The sequence below is a fragment of the Centroberyx gerrardi genome, chromosome 3 (genome assembly GCF_048128805.1).
Source record: "Centroberyx gerrardi isolate f3 chromosome 3, fCenGer3.hap1.cur.20231027, whole genome shotgun sequence".
NCBI lineage: Eukaryota > Metazoa > Chordata > Actinopteri > Beryciformes > Berycidae > Centroberyx > Centroberyx gerrardi.
Window position 1 is genome coordinate 30,919,117 of NC_135999.1, and position 21,368 is coordinate 30,940,484.

General features: G+C 41.1%; 1 protein-coding gene and 1 pseudogene across 3 annotated transcripts in view; both read right to left on the bottom strand.

The window, feature by feature from the left end:
* Positions 1-2,661: 2,661 nt before the first annotated feature.
* On the bottom strand, positions 2,662-11,577 carry LOC144543480 (uncharacterized; annotated as a pseudogene).
* Positions 11,578-19,062: 7,485 nt separating this feature from the next.
* LOC139916070 (uncharacterized) overlaps positions 19,063-21,368 on the bottom strand; it is a 37,490-nt gene continuing 35,184 nt past the window's right edge. The window contains exon 6 of one of the 3 annotated variants that reach the window (XM_078290815.1): positions 19,063-19,703. In XM_078290815.1, coding sequence (XP_078146941.1) covers positions 19,674-19,703 — 30 coding nt within the window. In that variant the 3' untranslated portion in view covers positions 19,063-19,673. Of the gene's footprint in view, positions 19,956-20,046; positions 20,857-21,368 lie in introns of those variants that run through there. The other 2 variants (XM_078290820.1, XM_078290817.1) reach the window with 2 other exon arrangements.

Sequence of the window (21,368 nt, forward strand, 5' to 3'; positions counted from 1 at the left end):
AAAGGCATCATTTTCATGAACTTTTTGCTGGTTTTGTACCTTGTACCTATAGATGTGTTTGTCAATTTTGTCAAGTTTGTCATGTGTTTGTCAATTTCAAGTGCCAGTTATGAGCTTTATGACTTATAATCATGAGTTTAGATCGTGTGACTACGAGTTGAAACAATACCTTTTAAAGCATTCACTAAACTGATAATTTTATTAAGAAATCAGCAGACTTCCCAGTATGCATTGCATTTGGTTTAACTCTCCAGAAACTCTTCTGGTTTGAATGAAGTTACAGTATGGAGACTTGTTATGTATCATAGCTGAATCATAGCTCAATTTCTGAATAAAAAAAAACAACAACAACTATGTAACCGTTGTTCTATCACATTAGTGCTTTGCTAATAGCTAAATAGTAGTAATAGTAAATAGTAGTGGCTAGTGTCAGTAGCTAAATACATAGGCTACTAGAATAGAATGTGGTGTTTCAGCTTCTACCATAATAGTTATGATGTATGTGCCTTTGCAGATTCAAGAAGAATGTAAGTGGAATCATAACTAACTCTGATGTGCATATGTGTGTGAGTGAGTGCGTCCATCATGTGTCCTCCCTCAGCCACAGACCTCGACCCTGTTGAATGAGGAGGTCAGAGCAGCTTGATGCTCCAACAGGAGGAAACATCAACTCCACAAGATCCTTCAGTCGGCCCTGTAACTCCCTATATTTCAACCACTGGCCCATTCTTACAGCGCAAAGATTTTACATAGTAGCCACAAATAAAACTGTATTGACTGTGCACAACTTCTCTGATGCCCTCACTGCCCTTGCTTTCTTGTACTTCATTTTGTGGTAGCAGTATCCCAAAATGTATACAAATACAACTACTGAATAATCCTAACCCTAACAGGTAATATATGGATACTATGGATCAGTCCCTGTCTGTCCGTCCATCTGTCCGTCCATCACACACAACATTTTGGATGCCACTGAACCAGTTGTGACCAAGAAGAGAAGCCAGGTACATTAGTTGACAATGCCACCTTGGGAATTTCACCCAAAGAGTTCTTAACCAGAATTGAGTTATACTCTTTCCAAAGAGGAGCAGAAGCGTAGTTTTCCAAGTATAAAAAATTACACGTTTATTTGAAATACAACAGATCCAAGTTAAAAACTAGAATACAGGAAGCTTAATGCTTTATAAAATGATAAAAATGTACAGGTTGCTACAACATAAGGGCCTCTAACAGCCAGGAGGTGGTTGATTGTCTACAGAGAGAGGCTAAAATACTAAGGCTATCCCAGAGGAGTCAAGGCGACACGTGCGGGTTCACTACAAAATAGCACAGCAAACGGTGAACAATATTATGTGTATAAACAAAAACACATGCAAACAGGTGACTAGGAAGGGGGAATTGCCGGCAACAGCCCCTCTCAGCAGGACAACTGCTCCTCCTCTCCTGGCTAGGCCGATCTGCAGCCAGAGGTTTAAAAGAAAGAAACACAGGCAGCTAGTTTGGGATGAAGTAATGAGGCTATACCAGAATAGGTTCAACTGAATGTTTTTCCCCCATGTAAAGTTTCACAAAGGAACAATGATACACAGGACAAGATAAAAATCAGGCAGAACAGAGTTAGAGAAAAAATAAAATAAAAAAAAATAGCCACAAAGCAAACCAACTGCTTGAACACAAAACAAAAACCTGTCTCTGCTCACAAAAAGAGGGGTCCTGCTGACAATGCCAGAATGTGACTGAGAAGAGAAGCCAGGTACATTAGTTGACACAATGTTTATTAATTATTGTGTAATTGTCTATACAGTAATTGTGTAATTGTCTATACAGTAGACAATATAATTGTGACACAATATCAGGATTTTTACGAAACTTAGGGATATAGGTAGATGCTATATTGCTTCGTGTGGGCATGGATGGCCTTACAATACGTACAATACGATATCTTGTATGCTGCTAATTGTTTATTGATAAAACTAAAATTTTTTCTCTTTTTCTGTCCTCATTTGTACTAAAGATATTTTAATTCATTGAACAATATTTGACAAATAGGTAAAATAGTTGGTTGATACACCATATGAGGGTGTATCGCTATGAAACCATATGAAACAATGTAAAACAGAGTTACTGTCAAGGATAAACACTATAGTGGTGTTTGGAGTACATGAGAAAAAGGATTAAATATACCATAGTGGTGTCTGAAAGTAAGGCATCAAAACACCATAGTGGTGTTTGGATTCCCTGACAGTCAGCTATTAAAACACCGTAGCGGTGTTTTCAGTCCATGAAAGTAAGGCATCAAAACACCTAAGTGGTGTTTGGAGTTGAGGAAAAAAAGCTCTCGAGTTCCAGGTTTTACAGACTTCAAAACACCATGCAGTCTTTCGAATCTCTATTATCAGGAGTGTCTCTAATCCTTGAAAAAAAGAGTTTGAATCTCTGAAATACGTTTCAAACCACTTATCTCATTGGTGTGTCCATGCTCCATATCATGTTTGAAAACTCTGTGACCTGAATGCTTCAAAGCACCATTTTCGGATCTCAAAACAGTCACAAGAGGGTGTTTTGTAACACTCTATGTTGTCTTGAAACGCCAGTGTAAACATGTCGGGTTCAAGCAACCTGAACATTATTAAAACACACAAAAAGAGAGAAGACACAGAGTTAGAGTTTTCTTCCTTGCAAGGGAGAACGGACGGAAACGTGCTCAGTTACACTTTCCACCCCGCTCTGAACCCGTCCCGCCGTCTCCTCTCTTTTTATTTCCTTAAGGTGGTTCCTAGTTACAAAAGGATTACAGCCCCTAAAGGGTGGGGGACACACGGGCTGAAATTCTCTACGTATCTTTTTCTAAACATGGTTACAAAGAAGTTCTCGTTTGTAGCAGGTGTCTTCATTCAGATCAAAGGCATAGTTGCGGCCTCCGCCTTCTTGTAGGAGTGTTTCTTATCTGCCTCCTCAATGCAGTCACCTCGACCCTGAGCCTGCCCATGAGGCTTCGTGATATCTCTGAAAAACAGTTAACACATCCTCTCGCACAGACACACACACACATATATAGCTCTCAAACAATATAAGCAAATGTAGGATAACTTTCTATGTACAATTATTCCAACATTTCCCTCCTGTTTATCCTGTATTTGCTTAAATTCTCATATCGCTTATTTTCAGCCACTTAACTTAGATTTTCAGCTGTAAGGTCATTTTTATAAGAACAAGTACATTTACACTCAGAGGCCAATTTATGATTACTCACATCTTTTACTCATAATCACCTGAGTTTGAGGACAGGTCATCATCATTGTCATCGTCAGTGTCATTGTTTCTCTCTAGTAGGGGATACAGTTGTTCCATATGCTGTTCCATTGGTGATATGGCTGTGGTAATGAGACGGTTAAGCAAAGCACGCAGACAAGGAATACAACAACATCCACACAAGGTCAGTACTGCTGCAAACACAGCTAGAGACATTAATACTGAGGACACCAATAGTCGGTATTTTCCGAAGGCATCCATCCATGAATCCCACATCGTGGTATCAACCCCAGAATGCTCTTTCATTTTGCTGTTGAGAGTGCGTAGACCTTCAATTGCCTTGGTCAGGTTGCCATCAGCAGCGGTGTTGTTTGGTATGAATGAACAACATTGTTCACCAAACATTGCACAGACGCCTCCCTTTTCAGCAAGCAGCATATCTAGAGCAATTCTATTTTGGAAAGCCATAAGTGAAGTTGCCGACAGTTGTCCATGAACGGCCTCAAAACCGCTCTGAGTCCAATTACCTAATCTTTGAACATTGTAGTGGATGTAATTGATCCTGTCAACGTTTTTGTTAAGCGTACACCACCAACAGATAGAAGATTCGAACCCTGCTACAACTTGATCAACTAATTTGTACTCATCGGGTACTCCACGTGGAACGCCTATCGCGTCTATGTAAGTTGGGTCATTATCAGGTAGCCAGGTCGCAGAACGTTTGTGTCTGCGCCATCGTTCAGGCATTACACTTGACATGGTATCAATTAACTGAGTAGCGGACATTGGATAGACAGACACTGGAAGGATCAACGACACTAAAGCACAGTATCCTGTTGTATTTATGGGCAAACGGTCGAAGATCCTGTCATCTCCACACCACCACCAGATGTCACTACGAGACACTGGGGTGAACAAACTAGGTACTGCTAGTGTTACGTTACACCATGAGCTTGACAAATTTCCTAATTGCTCCCCTTTACCAGTTCTGTTGACACAAAAAATTACCTGGTGCCACAGTCTTTGAAAATATTGTTTTTTTTCTTTTCAGGTCCAGTATTGGGGAAAACTTCATCCCAAGACTGGCATGTGACATTAGGATTAGTATTATTCATCACATCAAAGATACACTCTTCAGAAATAACTGCTGGCACTCTCTGAAGTATGGGCTTTGGACCCATACAGATCACACAGTCTGTTTTCGTTACATTCACCGCTTGTTCTACCATCAGTAACCAATTGTTGTTATTACCAGACACTCCAGTTGTGACGCGAAACCATCCATCAACACTATCAAACGACACACTGACAGCTCTCACACCAGCTCGTCATGTATAATTGCTCATTCTAGGCTGCTCTGTGGTTTCCATAGTACTATTGACACATACAACAATCGGAAAATAAGGGTCAGCGCCTGACGACCAAGCCCACAGCAGCAGTCCCCAACAGGAAGTGTTAAACAGTGTTGCATTTGGAGGACGTATTTCGCCGTCGGGAAGAGAAAAAGTCAACCTAAGTTGTTCTCCTGGGTGACTGAGAGTTATTCTATCTTTAAAGAATTTAGCCTCTTCACTATGGCCTGGTGGCCAATATTGTCCTGCCTGAGTTGTAATAAAAGCACTCCAATCAAGTCGCAGAACGTGTCCAATCAGATATCACCAGGAACCTAACCAATCTTTGCCTGTGGTTGGTACAGTGTTCCGAAACCCTTTTAACGCTTTTATAGGAATATCTACAGAAGTGGTTGTATTGGGGGGCACTATAACAGTAACCGAGTTATTATACGTCCAGGATATTAGCCATGGAATGTGAGTCTCAGGAGTACTACTTCTCTTAACACGATTGGTGTCATTGCTAGTATGAATTTGTTTGGGAGGCTCCCAGAGATACCATACCAGTAAAAAGGTCAGGATAAAAAACACGGTTATCATCCAACAACAGATGGACTGTTTCAGCCATCTTGGGGCCATTTCAGCTAAAGGGTTATCCTCTACTTGGTTTGGTGTCTTGGAAAATCTTCACTGACTTTCAGGTCTTACCAGTCTCTACACGTCTGGCACCACCCTATTATCAGATTCTCGCTCACCGCCCCTATTGGAACCTTCAGCTGAGATGACTCTTTTACAGTGTGTCAAATGTATCCAGGTACCTCTCTCCGCTATTTTAACTACAGTAGGAGTCGTCAACAATACCTGGTAAGGCCCTTCCCATTTAGGGGAGTACCAGTGTTTCTTCTTGATGCTCCTTATTAGAACCCAGTCTCCTGGTTCCACTAATGGAGTGTCCTGCTGAGAGACAGGAGGAACGTCATCAGTATTGTCTTTCCTCTGTCTCTCCAGTATCTTTCTCATATAATCTGCCAGATTTGTTTCATCATCAGTTTCCCATTGATTCTTAAACTGAGGCAATCTGTAGGGTCGTCCAAACAGGGTTTCGTATGGGGTCAGACCAGTAGTACTGGTAATGTTTATGTATAGTTTTACCAAATCCAAACAACCTGTCCATGGTCTGCCAGTTTCCTCAATACACTTTTTCAATCTATTTTTTATTGTTCCGTTCATTCTTTCTACTAGGCCTGCGCTTTGTGGGTGATAGGCACAGTGATTTTTTAAGTCTATGTGGAACATAACTCCTATCCTTTTTATTATTTGATTTACAAAATGGCTTCCATTATCACTGTAAATTCTTTCTGGGATGCCATATCGCGGTATGATATCTTTACATAGCGCCTTTGCAACTGTTAGAGCATCTGGATGCTTTGTTGGAAACAGCTCTATCCATTTTGAAAATGCGTCTATTATGACCAAGCAAAACTTCTTTCCTTCACTCTGATTCAGTTCAATAAAGTCCATATGGATTATTTGGAATGGGTATTGGGGTGTTGGAAACTTTCCCCTCTTTGGTCTCATATTGCCCTGTGGATTATGTTTTGCACATATCAGACATGCTCTCTTTGAATAAGAGTTAAATCCATAGGTTTTATAATATTGATGTATCTGTCCTACCATCCCTCCTGTTGAGACATGTGTAGAACCATGGCTCAATATTGCCGCCCATTTATATAGGTTTTTTTTGGTAGGATAGGTTTGCTCTCTGGTCATACATAGATGTCATCTTTCAGGTGGGCACCATTCTTTTTCCACTGATCTTTTTCTGTTTGTAAGCTTTGGATTTGCATATCTTTTAACACGTCAGTAGTTAAGAGTCCACTCTGCTCTAAAGTTAACACTTGAATTCCGCCTTCTGCTGCCTCTTTGGCTGTTTTATCAGCAAATGCATTTCCTAGCGAGGCCTTGTCTTTATTTCCGGTGTGTGCAGCACATTTGCATACTGCTAATTCTTCAGGGAGTTTTACTGCTTTTAGTAGCTCAGTTAGAAGCTGAGCATGTGTCACAGGTTTCCTTGTTGAGGTCACCATTCCCCTGTTTTGCCAATATTGTGCGAATGTGTGCACTGTAGCATAAGCGTATTGGCTGTCCGTGTATACAGGGACAGAGAAGAATGCATTGCTTATATCTACTACGGTAAACACCTTAGCTTCTGGTCATAATGAGTTCAGCAACGTATATGGGTCTGGGACACATGGTGCTCGTTGTATTACTGCACTGTTGACTGCTTGCAAATCTTGGACCATACGCCACCCTATAGATGGTGCTTGTTTCTTTACTGGGAAGATGGGGGTGTTACAGGGTGAATCTTCACATTTGATAATAACGCCAGCTTTTATCAAATCCTCTATCACTGGCTTGATGCCTTCCTGTGCATCAGCTTTAAGGGGATATTGCCTGACACTAGGCCTGTAATCATTTTTTGGTCTGATCTGAACTGGTAATGCTCCCTTTACTAGTCCAACGTCTGATGGACCTTTGGACCATAAATTTTCTGGCACCCCTTTCAACAGATTCTCTTCTTCCTCAGAAAGAAATATATCTCATCCCTCACTATCGTGCATGTGTGCTTCTTCATGCACTTGGATTGTCCAGAACAAGGATTTTCTAGTCAATCCAGTAGCTGCACTAGTCCATGTATTTACAGATGTGGGTACCCAATCGGTTGCTTTTTCTCCCTCCTGTACTACGCGCCCCAAATCTTTCCACTGGAGTTCCTTTTTCTTGTACAGGGATATGTGAGGGGGAGTCCACATCCTGAAAAGCTTTCTTATTTCGGGACTCAATGTGACCCCTACCACAGAGGTATTTTTTGCATCTGAGTACATATAGTTCACAGTTACTCGTGTTGGGGTTAATTGTTTTAGCTTTCTCTTGTAGTCTGGGTCTGGACCGGGTTTATCTTTGTACCACATTGTGACATGCAAATCATCAGGAGACATTATATCTTGTGGAGTTAAGATGGCCTGTCTTCCCTCACTCAAGAGCTCTGTCCCCGTGTTGCATGGTGGTTTGGGTGTAGGCAGCGTTGGATACAGCTTCTGCTGCTGCTGCACCCTCCTCCTCACTCTCTTCCTCTTCTACTCCTAGCCCCCCCCTTACTGCTCTCTCTTCTCTGCTACTCCTAGCCCCCACCTTACTGCTCTCTCCTCTCTGACTTTCTTCCTCTTCCTGCCTACGATGTCTACTAGAGGTTGTTTCATCATCCTCTTTTCTGTGAAACATTAACTTTGTTTCTGTCTGCCTCAACACATTTATCTGCACATTCCTTTTCCTTAGCCTCTTTAACCTTCCTGTCGCCTTCTTCTCTTTTCTGTGCTACTTCTAGCCAGTATTTCACATCCTCATAACCATCTTTGCGCACTTTCTTGTTTCTGCTTTTATTCTTCCTTTCTATTGCTCCCTGTAATTCAGTTAATTTCTGAGTACTTAATTTACCATTATAGTTGTACTTTTTCACCCATTTTTCAAGGTATTTTACTTTTTGCGGGTTTTTTTTTTTTTTTTTTTTTTTTTTTTTTTTTTTTTCCGATATATTTCCAATCTTTGCATTGCAATGCTTCTTTAATTTGACATTTACCATTTCCTTTTCCCATTTTATGTGTCTTTTAGTCCAGTGTAATAACACCTAGGGTGTTCTAAACACTGGGAAATTCAAGCAGGACAGTGATTCAAATTTCCTTTTGTGGTAAGTCTCACTTCAACTCTTTCGAGTGGAGACTTCTTGCCTTTGCATCCACAAAAGTCCACTGTTTAACTCCTGCCTTTTGGTATGAGGTTAAATACCTAGTGGTATTTTCCCCTCCACTCACTCACTCACTCACTCTTTCGTACTTTACGCTGCGCTTTTTCAGGCTTACAGAGGACTCCGCCGTCCTACGGAATTTAACTGTAACACAGGGGACTCCGCCATCCTCTACGGAATTTAACTGCGCCCCAGGACTTCTTTGCCCTTATTCACCTGCCAGTGTCTAGAATATTCAGGGTTTTCGCAATGACCCTCAGTCATTCTTTTCCTTTTTAAGAAAACTGTAACTCACCGATTTGTGTTGTCTCCCTGTCAGACTACCGTCAACCGTCGGATCTCAGTCGGCGGGGCGGATCAGTCCTGGAAAAGGACTCACCGTGCACGGATTTTCCTGGTGTCCGCCTCGCCCACTGAAATCCTCAGATCTATTGGTATCCGGCTCGAAGGACCAAGTTAATGTCGGGTTCAAGCAACCTGAACATTATTAAAACACACAAAAAGAGAGAAGACACAGAGTTAGAGTTTTCTTCCTTGCAAGGGAGAACGGACGGAAACGTGCTCAGTTACACTTTCCACCCCGCTCTGAACCCGTCCCGCCGTCTCCTCTCTTTTTATTTCCTTAAGGTGGTTCCTAGTTACAAAAGGATTACAGCCCCTAAAGGGTGGGGGACACACGGGCTGAAATTCTCTACGTATCTTTTTCTAAACATGGTTACAAAGAAGTTCTCGTTTGTAGCAGGTGTCTTCATTCAGATCAAAGGCATAGTTGCGGCCTCCGCCTTCTTGTAGGAGTGTTTCTTATCTGCCTCCTCAATGCAGTCACCTCGACCCTGAGCCTGCCCATGAGGCTTCGTGATATCTCTGAAAAACAGTTAACACATCCTCTCGCACAGACACACACACACATATATAGCTCTCAAACAATATAAGCAAATGTAGGATAACTTTCTATGTACAATTATTCCAACAAAACAGGTTTTAGTTAATTAGTTAGTTAGTTAAGCCCATCGCTCCTAGTGGAGCATAGGCCATTGACGACGGTCCTCCACTGGATTCTGTTCTGGGCAATTTTGTCCAGCTCCGCCCAGGTATGGCTTGACATTTGCCTCCAGGTCCTGCCTCCAGGTGTTTTCTGGGGCAGCCTCTCTTACTTGTACCTTGTGGGTTCCAGGACAAGCCTTGGTGAGTGATGTTGTTGTGGGGTTTTCGGAGGGTGTGACCGATCCAATTCCACCTCTGCCTTAGAACCTCTTCCTCCACTGGGACCTGTCCAGTTCTTCTCCACAGGTCCACGTTACTAACCCGGTCCCTCCAGCTCAGGTGTAGGATTCTCCGTAGGCATTTGTTTATGGAATGTCTGTGGCTTCTTCATGTCCGTCTTTGTCACTCTCCACGTCTCAGAGCCATATAGAAGCACCGGCAGCCGCAGCTTTGTAGGAAGGGGTTTGATAACTTGCCAGCATGCACGAATCTGCATGTTGTGCCGTCGTAGGTGTTGCGGATTAGTGTGACAAACTTCATGGGGACTCCATAGTGTCTCAGGCGCTTCCATAGTGTCTGCCTGTCCAGACTATCAAATGCCTTCTCGTAGTCCACAAAGTTAACATACAGGGATGAGTTCCACTCGATTGACTGCTCCACAATGATCCGGAGGGTGGCAGTTTGGTCGGTACATGATCTGTATGGTGGTCTCTGAGCTTGGCGTCTATTGCAGATTTGAGTCTCAACAGATGATTCTGTTGAGAACTTTGGCAGGCACTGATAGTAGTGTTATTCCCCTGTAATTTTCACAGTACCGAAGTCTTCTGGTATCACTTCTTCCAGCCAGATGGATCCAAACAGCTTGAACAGCATGTTTGTAGAGATGTTAACATCTGCCTTTATGGCTTTGGCAGGAACCTCGTCTGGGAGATTTTCCATTCTTGAGGAGACGGATGGCCTTCTTGATCTCTTCCTTGCTGGGTTTATTGCAGTTTATTGGTAAATCAGTCTCTGCTGGTGGGATATCTGGAGTGTCTGAAGGTATTGGCATGTTGAGGAGCTCCTCGAAGTGTTCAACCCATCTTTCCAGTTGTTCTTCTGGGTTTGTGAGTATTGCTCCATCTTTTGCCTTGACTGGTTTCTCCATTTGTTGGTATTTCCCTGCCAGTTTCCTTGTTATGTCGTACAGTTGTTTCATGTTTCTTGTTGCTGCTGCCTCTTCTGGATCCTTAGCTATGTTATCTAGGTGTGTATTTTTGTCCTTCCTGATGCTTTTCCTGACTGCCTTGTGTGCTTTAGTATAATCTTCTTGTGCTGCTAACTTAGCCGCCCTAGTTCGGCTATTGTTTATGGCCCCTTTTAAAACCTTTCTTTCTTGCACACTTTCAGTGTGTCCACCGAGATCCATTCTTTATGTTGGGTCTTTTTCTTTCCAAGAACCTCCTTGCATGTTGTGGTCTAGGTTTCCTTTGTTTGTTGCCACTCCTTGTGGGGATGATGGGATCCATCCTCCTGTAAGTCCTGTAGGGATTGATACTTATTGGCAAGGGTGAGGCGGAAATCTTCCAGGGTCTTTCTGTCCTTTAGGAATTCCACATTGTAGTGTGTTCTGGAGTTCTTCTTTGCCCAACCTTTCCTCAGTTTCATTTTCAAACTGGCCAGGACTAGGTGGTGGTCAGAGGCTGCGTCAGCTCCTCTTCGGAACTGGACATCTTGCGTCTGAACTTCTGTCCAATACAGATGTGGTCGATTTGGTTCTTGGTTATCTGGTTATCCAGTGAGATCCAAGTTGCTTTATGGATTCTTTTATGGTGGAATATGCTCCCTCCGATCACCAGTCGGTTTGATGCGCACAAGTCTGCAAACATCTCCCTTGTTAATTTCCCAGAGACCAAACCTCCCCATGACTTCTTCGTAGCCGTTGTTGTCAGCTCCCACCTTGGCATTGAAGTCACCCATGAGTATGGTCATGTCCCTGTCCTTGAGCTTGTCGAGGATGTTCTGCAGCCTGGTGTAAAAGACTACTTTTGTTTCCTCCTTGGCCTCGTTTGTTGGGGCGTAGCATTGTATTATGTTTAATCAGATTTTTTCTTTTGTGGTTCTGAAGGTCCCCCAAATGATCCTTGATCCTGCAGCCTCCCAGCTGATGAGAGCTTGCTGTGCCTCCCGAGAAAGCATGAGCGCCACTCCCTCGGTATGCGGGGCATTTTCCGCGTTTTAACTCCATTATAATGGTGGCAGGAGAGTTGCCACCACTTTTTGGGTTTCAAAACACTTTCTTCTAACAGTCTATGCTCATATAGACAAGTTAAACAAGCCCAACATTTGTGATAAATTGTGATCTATTTGGTCACACACATGACAAACGCATTTGATAATGGTCAATCAGAACCATTCAGCATAGGACAGACCAGAGCTATTATTATACGCGTCCCATATGTTATTATATGCGCACGACAAACAACACTTCATCACAGTATAATGTGTAAAGTAAGACTTTTCTGTCTACGTGTAGCCTATTACCCTACATAAAATGGAATGGCAAGATTTTCACAAGAACTACAATGGCAGTCGGAGAGATGTCACACCTGCAGCTGAGTTTGCTCTACCCGCAGCACCCCCACTATAACCTTGCTGTGTGGCTTGCAAAATTGAAACATATTCAACAATGAATATCCTGTCCAGTTATGGACAGACACAGTGACATGGGTGAAAGACCCTTGGACACTCACATTGAACTTGGTTGTAACAAAGAGGATAAATCAAAACTCACATTTTGGATACCTTGTATTGGCTCTGTTGATTTTAGAGTAGCTGTTAGGATTCTACTTATTACTTAAAAAGCAATACATGTCAATACATTATCTCCACTTCATATACTTCATGTTATTTATCTTATTTCATTCACACCAGCTGTCATTCAGTAAGGTCAGATTTGATCTAATTAAATTCTCTATTCCTAGGAATCAGCAACACCAGCGGAGCCCTGAGCCAGCGACTGATGACCAGGCCACTTCTTCAACTGCCAATGAACGGTTAGAACATATCATACTTGGACCATTGTAACCATCTACTGCATTTTGTACTTTGTGTTTTTGTGGGATTTGTCAATATACTTCAACTATTAATGCAATCTTGTGTAGTCATCTTGACTTGTCCTTTTTTATAGCTTAGAAGTAGGGGGAGAATTGTCTTATATGTATAGTTGGTTAAAATCATGTCATAGAGTCTGGAGTGTTAGTAGCAGCACTGGCTTTCTGCTAAATCAAGTCCATCATTTGAACTTCTCTCTTCTCATACATACAGAAACAGGCAAAGGAAAGGGCAAATGACAACAGTGATGGCAGTCCAGCATCCTACATTAGTTGAAATGTGTTTCAGTAATGTGAAACACACATTAGTGTGTGCAGATCTCAGATTTGGATGGGTGCCACACTGGAGCATAGACGGAAGTCTTTTCGTCCTCACTGGCGCATAAATGTCAAGTTTATGGATGACATTGGAGTAGCAGAAGGAGTTGTTGATACAGGAGGGCCAAAGCGGGAGTTTTTCACTGTTGTCCTGGACTACCTACATGGTAGTGCCCTTTTTGTGGGGACCAGAAGGTAGCAAATTGTTGAATTACTCCAGTTCAGGTAAGATACAACTTTAAGGACCATACTGCTGTTTTTACATGTTTAGCCCATTTATTACAAATCAGATACTGTTTACATTGCTGCCAACTATTTACCAATACTAAGTTTGTTAGTTTTTCAAATGTATATATTTTTTTACCATTCAGACAGCCATTATCTTCAATTCATATCAGTAGGTTACGGTTTGAAAATCCATTTGCAGAGACTTGAAACTTGACTTGAAATTCCAAGTGTAAACGCACCCCAAGACGGATTGAAATGTAATTGCTCAAACCACCTCCGTAGGTGGGTTACAAATTCATTCATTCAATTCACTGTGATTGGTGTGAGGTATCAACAGAGCGCAAATAAAACAGAATGATGAGGAAATTTTAGGTTGCCAGTGCATTATTGGGAGCTAATGGAAATCCTTGGAACACGTCTCAGCAAATCACAACACAAGTTCTGACTAAACTGTGGTGTAGTGAAGTTTATCATGTAATTACTGCCCAGCCCTTGTCTCATGGATATGCACCGTATCTTTGGACAAGGACCTATGCCATTGTTCTTAATAAGGAATTAACTTACTTTATAGATGAAAAATTTGAGTGCCCTGGCTTGGTATAGATTTGTTATCAAGTGTATTCTAGGCAAGCAAAGTCTTGTTTAAATGGTGGACACCATCTTGTATGTTTTTACTTTAATTCAGTATTTATGTTCTCAAATTTTAATAATGGACAAAGATGAGTACTTCTATGCTGGTATGACCATAGCGATGTCTCTGGTGCATGGAGGGCCTGCTCCCCAGTACCTCTCCAGAACTCTCTACCAAGCTCTCACAGAAACTCCGGAGTAGACAACAGTGACCATTGAAGAAGTTCCAGATTTGAAATTGAAGGAAAACCTGCAGAGGGTCAGTATGCTTTTCTGTTTTATCTGAATGCTTAATTGAAAAGTTTTTTAAATCAGTAGTTTACCAGGAAATCTTTTTCAGCCATCCCCTTATAGGTAGGGTTTGGCTCCATGCCCCGCAGTGAAAAATCAAAACATTTTCTCCACAGTGTCACGAGGCAAATTCAGGTCAGTCAGTCAGCTGTCGCTTCGTGAGATGATGTGCTTCAACAGATGGCCTCTAGAGACAAAATCCAAATCTGGTGATAGCTCACAGTCAAAGACTGTGAGATGGAGTGTTTCCCATACAGAGGCACAAAATCAAAACAGGGTTCGACAATAACGATTGTCCGATGGCCCGGGGCCAGTATAAACTCACGTCGGGACAGTAAATTAAGCAACTCACTGTCCTGATTGGGCCAGTGGAAATAAATTGGAGATTGCAAAAAAATATATATATAAATATTCCTCACAAGTAGTGTTAAGGGACCGGAGGACGGACTGTCAGACACCTGCTTGGCTGCCATGCAGGCCAGGTGCTGCTTGCTGTTGCCGTGGCTGTCGAGGAACTCAGGGTTTCCCATACATAGACAACTTTGTGGCGGCTCGCCACAATATCAGCACTGACCGCAACAATTATTTTTTTTTACTATTTAATTGTAGAGCTCTGTGTAGCGCATTGATTAGCTCAGTCCCAGTCCTCAGATGATGTAAATCCATCATCTTGGTCAAGGGCAGAGACAAGTGTATTTCCACATACATATCTTTAGTGCGTTTTTTAATTTCCAAGTGGGACAAAGAAATGTATCAACATGCCTCCATCCCTCTCTGATACAGTCCACATGTCATCCAACATGTCACTGTATCTTGTAAACTTGTTTCTTTGTCTTGTAGATGATGAATCAGATGTCTCATTGGAAAACATCCTGTTCTTCTCCATTGGTGTAAAATCCATCCCCCCGCTTGGTTTTAGGCCCACTCCATGTCTTCGCTTCCTACATGATGCTGACGACAACGGGGAGCTGTCAAACTATCCAAAAGCCAACACACACTAACACGCTGTACCTGCCAACGGTCCATAAAACGTATGACAAATTCAAAAGCCACATGGCTTTTGCTCTCACTGCAAGTGCAGAATTTGGACTGCTGTAATGTTGGGATGCACAGTTGATGTTTACACCACTTAGGGTGCGATCACACCTGCAGTTAGTTTTCTGTGGTCTAAACCATAGTTGAAAAGTTTACTTTGTTACATTTTTGTATCTGTTTTGTTTGGGTTCACACTTTTCAAATGCAAGCGAACCATGGTTTATTAACAAAAGTCACATGGACTCACAAGTAGCTTGTTTAATTGCACAGAATTTTGGTGACCTGTCATCCTGCGGGATTAAAGATTTTTGGAGCGGGGGAGTCAAAACAAATCGTTTAACTACAGACTTATCAGTGCTGTTTGCCATAATTTACCATCTCTGGCATACCAGACAAGGACACATTAATGAAAAGTTGAATATGAGCGTCAGTCCAGACTGCAGTGTGCCCCCAGTTCAGTCTAGGCTTTCCAAGCATGAGGAACTGCTGACTATCAGATGTCAACATCTATCCTTGGAAGCTGACCGAGACCCGTATTTTCAGACGGTGTTAGTGCTGTTATTTGGTGCCACCAGCGTTCAAATGGCATTGTTCTCACCTGCTCAAACGAAACGGACTAAAGGAGGAAACGCACCAGAGTTCAATTGAACCGGTCCAAACGTGTGGTGTGATGCACCCATACCTGCATGGCCCCTCTTAATGCACCTATGTTTTGTTTCATTTCATTCACTTTCAACAAATGCATTTTTTTTTTCAATCCCACTAGCACGTTCTGTAAGAGACAATTTTTTCTGTTGAGAGACAATTTAGACCCCTTGGCAGCAAGCTCCTGTTTTGGGGCAGACATCTACCTGGAAGCATTGAGACTGGCTAATGCTCTTAGACCCTGATCATGCTGTTCATATTGGCCCGTCTTGGTGCACCATGTTCATTTCAAAGTGAAAAAAATTGCATTTTTATTTATTTATTTTTACAATCGACTGTTTCTTTGTGTTTTAGGTTTTGTGCTCCAATTCAAAATTGCAATTGAGTCAGTTTCAATGATTTGTTTCCCTTAAATTGTGATTTTTAGGGGTTTAAGCAACCATTAAAACCCAGTTATCCTATGGGTTTTATTTGTTCTTGGCATTCCTCCATGCATTTATGTAAAAGAATAAAATAAAATACAATGAGCCTTTGACCTTTTAACATTCTGTCATATCAATCCATCATTTACTCCATTGCCACTTAGTGGTGACTTATGGTGCTGCTTGGCAAAACTGAAAATTATTTTAACGTGGGAATTTTTGAGATTATCTACAAATATGCTATATGGAAAATCACGTTAAATGGTTATGTTGGATTGCATCGTAGTTGGACATGCAATATCAAACAAATTTTAATTCAAAGTTCTAAAATAATGCCAAAATTTAATTTAGGGTATTTGGTTTAGACAGGATGCATGACACTGATAGAATGAGGAAGGATAATATTGATTACCTAGCTCTGCCCAGTGGTTACAAAGGCAGATGGCATGCCAGAATTGAGCCCAACTCCCCTGTCATATTACAGTATGTTGTGTGCATTAAATAAGTGAAACAAATGTCTTCATAAGTTAAGTTTTGTCTGAGATGTCCCAGCAGCTGTGCCGGTTGTTGACCGGCTTGATAGACTTACTGTGTTTCCTGTGACATCTATTGGCAGTTAAACGAAACTGCATCTTACATACAGTCCAATGCATATCTAATGGCCTGTCTACATGAATCTATTACACTATCCATCTAAGCGAACCCTGTTGTACCAGATCTTTCTCAGACATAATCAGTTGGACTACACATTCATATTCATAACTGGTGTAGATTTAAATGTAATGGGTAATTACTATAATGGTAGGTTTAAATGTAATGGCTAATGGTCTTTATTATTAACTATTTAAACATAACATCTTCTTGGTAGTTGTATGGTATGCATTTATAATTTACCTCTGAAATGTAAAGTAGATTGGCCTAAAAATAGACATATTTTGAAAAGTCATTACACTTTTGTGCACATGCACGTTCTGAGCAGCAATACGGTATCGCACATAAATTGTCAGCAAAGGAAAGTTGGTGACGACTACGCTGCCGGAAACTAGATCAATCCCATTTGTCTTCAGTTGGTGGCGGTAATGCTTCGCATTTGGCTGCAATACGCCAATAAAATAGAAGAAGAAGAAAGTGATGAGCCGTGGAATGCTAATGACCAGCCAAGCCAGTAGCTAATACAGTGGGTTGCTAGCCTCGGCATGCTAGTTACCAGCCAAGCCAGTAGCCAATCCAGTGGGTTGCCAGTTTAGACGCATGAGTTACCACCTTCGTCGAGTCAATAATCGGCTTCTCATTTACCACTGCCGGCTTATCATTGGGAGATCAGTAGCTGGCTTTGACAAGGATATAGCCTCTGCCGGCTTCTCAGTAAGCCTGTCCCTGCGACATAGGGAAAAAGACAAATAAAATATGAGCACAAAAAATTAGCATAAAAAAAGCCTTTAAAACGAAATTAAATAATAAATCGGTGAAGCAATAAAATAGAATACAAACAATTGTGGGGATATATAAATGTATGCTGGTGACAATTTCAACACATCAAGTAGACTGTATGGGTGGGAGATACAGGGAAGAGTGTGGATTACTTACATGTATGGATTAAGTTACTTACAGATGTCACTAGCACTCATAATTGCTTACTTAAATACAGATGAATACATTTCAAGTATGTATAAACATGTGAATAGAGACTGTTGTGTAACCAGAAGGTCCCAGGTTTAATACCAGCTAGACAATGTCTCATTCTAAATTGCCTGTCTTTCTTCATGTGTTTTTGCTGCCTGTTGTTATTTTTAGTGTTCATTCAGTCACTGTCTAGTATTCTCAGTGAGCAAATTGTTTTGTCTGTATGATCCGTTTTATCCTTCCCCATCAAGAGGTGAATTCCCCTTTGTAAGGAGGATTTTACTCTTCCATGATCTACCAGTTGAAATAAAAACAAATAATGGGAATAGTTAACAGAGAGTCACTGGAACCCACAACTTCCACTGACATGGACATCCGTCTAATAAGACTGTTGAATGCCTAATCACTCTTTTTGAAGTCCACAGACAATTACTCCTTATGGGATCCTTGACACCATACCATAATGTCCTTATGATGTCTACTGTCATCCGATCATTTTACAGAAAATGATCAAGTATTACAGAAGATATAAATGACCATAATCCTGCTGCATTTACAATATCTCTTAGTACATAAAAATAGTAAAATAAAGACAAATCTTTAGAAAACAAAGAATTTCCTTTGTAATCATCTATAAGCCATTCCAACTAATTTAATATACTCATGGACATCGAGCACGGTAGGTGTGTTGCTGCCTTTAAGTGCTGTCAGAAATATTGTAATTATGAGTTTGAGTGTACATCAATGATTTAACAAAATGGTAAATAAAACTGGGAAAGTGGGAATTTTCTTTGATACCTGAATTGCTGAGATGTGACGTTTAGGGGGCAGAGAGCATGGAAATCGTGTCAGCAAGAGATGTTAAAAATGATGGACTTGAAGGCAGCATAAAATACAAAGCAACCTCACTGTAAATCAGAGCAAGAGCTCTGGTGTATCACTAGGTGGCATAAGGCACTATTGGAAATGGACAACACAGTGCAGCAGACCAGTTTGGCAGCTCTGGTCTCCTTGTTTATTTCATGGGCATCTGGTTGACTCCATTTTACACGCCACACTCACAAGGGTGACGAGTTCCTTTCACAACACTCTTGTGTGTACAGTGCACAGAAACCTTTCTTAACCATGGTGTTACCATGGTTTTACTAGTGGACAGATGGCTTTATTTACAGTGAAGCCATCTGCTGCACCTGTCTGCAGGTACCGGATCATTAACAGCAGCTGATAACAGAGCTGACTTACACAGCAGATGACAAAATGTAAGCACAGGAGAAACCCTAAATATACAGCACGGGATATAAAATCCTGTAACATTTCACTGAAAAAAGAAAAATAATCCTTTCTGGTTAAGTACAACATAAATTAATTTTACAATGCTATAGTGTGTATAAGACAATATAATAATAATATATAATAAAAACATTTATTTTTATAGCGCTTTTCAAAAACAAAGTTTACAAAGCTGCTTAACAGATAGAAGAACTGCAACGGAATGAAATAAAACAAAAAGAAAGAAAGGAAGAAAGAAAGAAAGAAAGAAAGAAAGAAAGAAAGAAAGAAAGAAAGAAAGAAAGAAAGAAAGAAAGAAAGAAAGAAAGAAAGAAAGAAAGAAAGAAAGAAAGAAAGAAAGAAAGATATAACAAAAGGTACAATACCAATAGGCTTATACTGTAGGTTAAAATACTATGCTTCTTCCTCTGTAGGGCCAGCGATGGCCACCCCATGGCCTACATAAGACAATGACGAGTTTGAAATGAAATGATAGACTATATGAAGTGGCCTTAAAGACAACTTTTTTTTGTGATACATTTTTTGACATTGATATTTTGGTATAAAACAGGGATGTGGTCATAAATTAATTTGACACCCCCTACCCTCCCTCATCACCAGTTTAAAAAAATACAATTTGAGAAGTGATATAAAAGAGGCTAATGAGGGGGCTAAAATGAGCTCCTCTGGTAAGCTGTTCCAAGGCCTTGGAGCCCTAATGGCAAAGGCCCGATCACCCTTACTTTTCAGCCTAGACTATGGAAAGAAATGTCATTGTTTTCTCTCAATCAGCATCTGTATCAGTCAGTGGGTACGTCTCAAGTCTCTTATTTGATATTTCCTCACTCCTCGATCCTCGCTTGAACCGGAAGTCGTTCTGGTCCGCCATGTAAAAGGTCGTCCCACAGCTCTTATTTCTGCTCCGAGGAGCGAGGAGGGATCTCTGAGGAGCTATGAGCGAGGATACACGAGAGCAGCCTTCCCGGAAGACTTTCAGCTGAACGGCATGACGTCAATTACACCGCCCCTACACCTGGCAAATTTGATGCCATGATGGCAGAGAAACAGTACAAGTGTAAGTGCCCGTTATTTTATGCTTTTTGGGGAACCTAAATTGAACTGAATAGAATTTATAGAATTTATTTCAGTCTGCAATCAATAATAGAAATTAGTTCATATGTATAAATATACAAATTCATATACATACATACATAGACACATATAAAAATAGGCAGATACTTAAATACCGCAGTTGACAACAGCACAATAACACAACTTAAAGATTTCTGAAGTCCGAAAAAGGTGTAGGCTGAAGCTACAGCTTATAATGCCTACCCTTTTAACAACACATCATGTTTAACCTTGAAACATCAAACAACAAAAACAACAAAAAGGTAACATCAAACAACAAAAATAATTAATCTGCTAATCACAGTGACAGAATAAATGGCATAGCAAGGCAAGGCTAAAGACTGTTCTTTCATTGCCATCAATGAGCAGGTAACGTTAGCCTATCACTTTGGCAAACTATGACAAATGACTCAATAACAATGTAAATACAAGTAAATGTGTCTAAACGGAGTCATGAAGGAGGGGGGTGGGGGCTACTGTTTGTGTCAGTGTGAAAATAACGGTAACGACAGACGCTGGCAGCAGATCCAGCTGTGCCGCCATAAACAGAAACAGACGTCGCTTCACATGACGCTTCAGAGGAAAGGACGGCTCATTTCTCTAAAAACATGTTTCCTTGTTTCCTCTCTCCTCGCATGGTTTCCTTGGAAAAGACGCAAGTGAGGGAAACGTGGATGCAATTTAAGAGACTTGGGATGCACCCTGTGTACCAGCCAAAATGGCTGATGGCTGGGGAGCTGCATGCCCTTGAACCACCAGGGGGGGCAGGGATTCCAATGTCGTCAGGGCAGGTTCTGAGGGTTCTGGTAACTGAGTGAGATGTGTTTCAGGAACAGGTACCATTTGCAGCAAAACATATTCCTCATCACCTGCCATGTTGCTGGATGTTGGTCTTTCCCTCACATAGCGCTCAATGAAACTCATGATGGAGCTAAATCTCCATCGCTTCCTCTCTCCTCCTGCTGAACCACTCTTCTTTTCCTTTTCTAACTTTCTCTCCTTGATGTATCTGTCCCTCAAATTCTTCCATCATTTTTTACACTCATCATCTAAAACCAGATGAACACAATCAGCAATCTTCATGACTATTTCACAGCAAGGTTATTATAGTTAACTGTTAACTGTTAACTAGTTAACAAATAATAACTAAATTTACTGAAAACTAAATTAAAAGTGTAATGCACCATGGTAAAACCAACTGAAATAAATACAAAATGACCATGGATTATTTTCACCTGACCTGACTCTTCTAATTGGAATAAATTCTTGGTTGATAAAAATAAAAACTAAAATAAGTCAAATGACATTACTAATG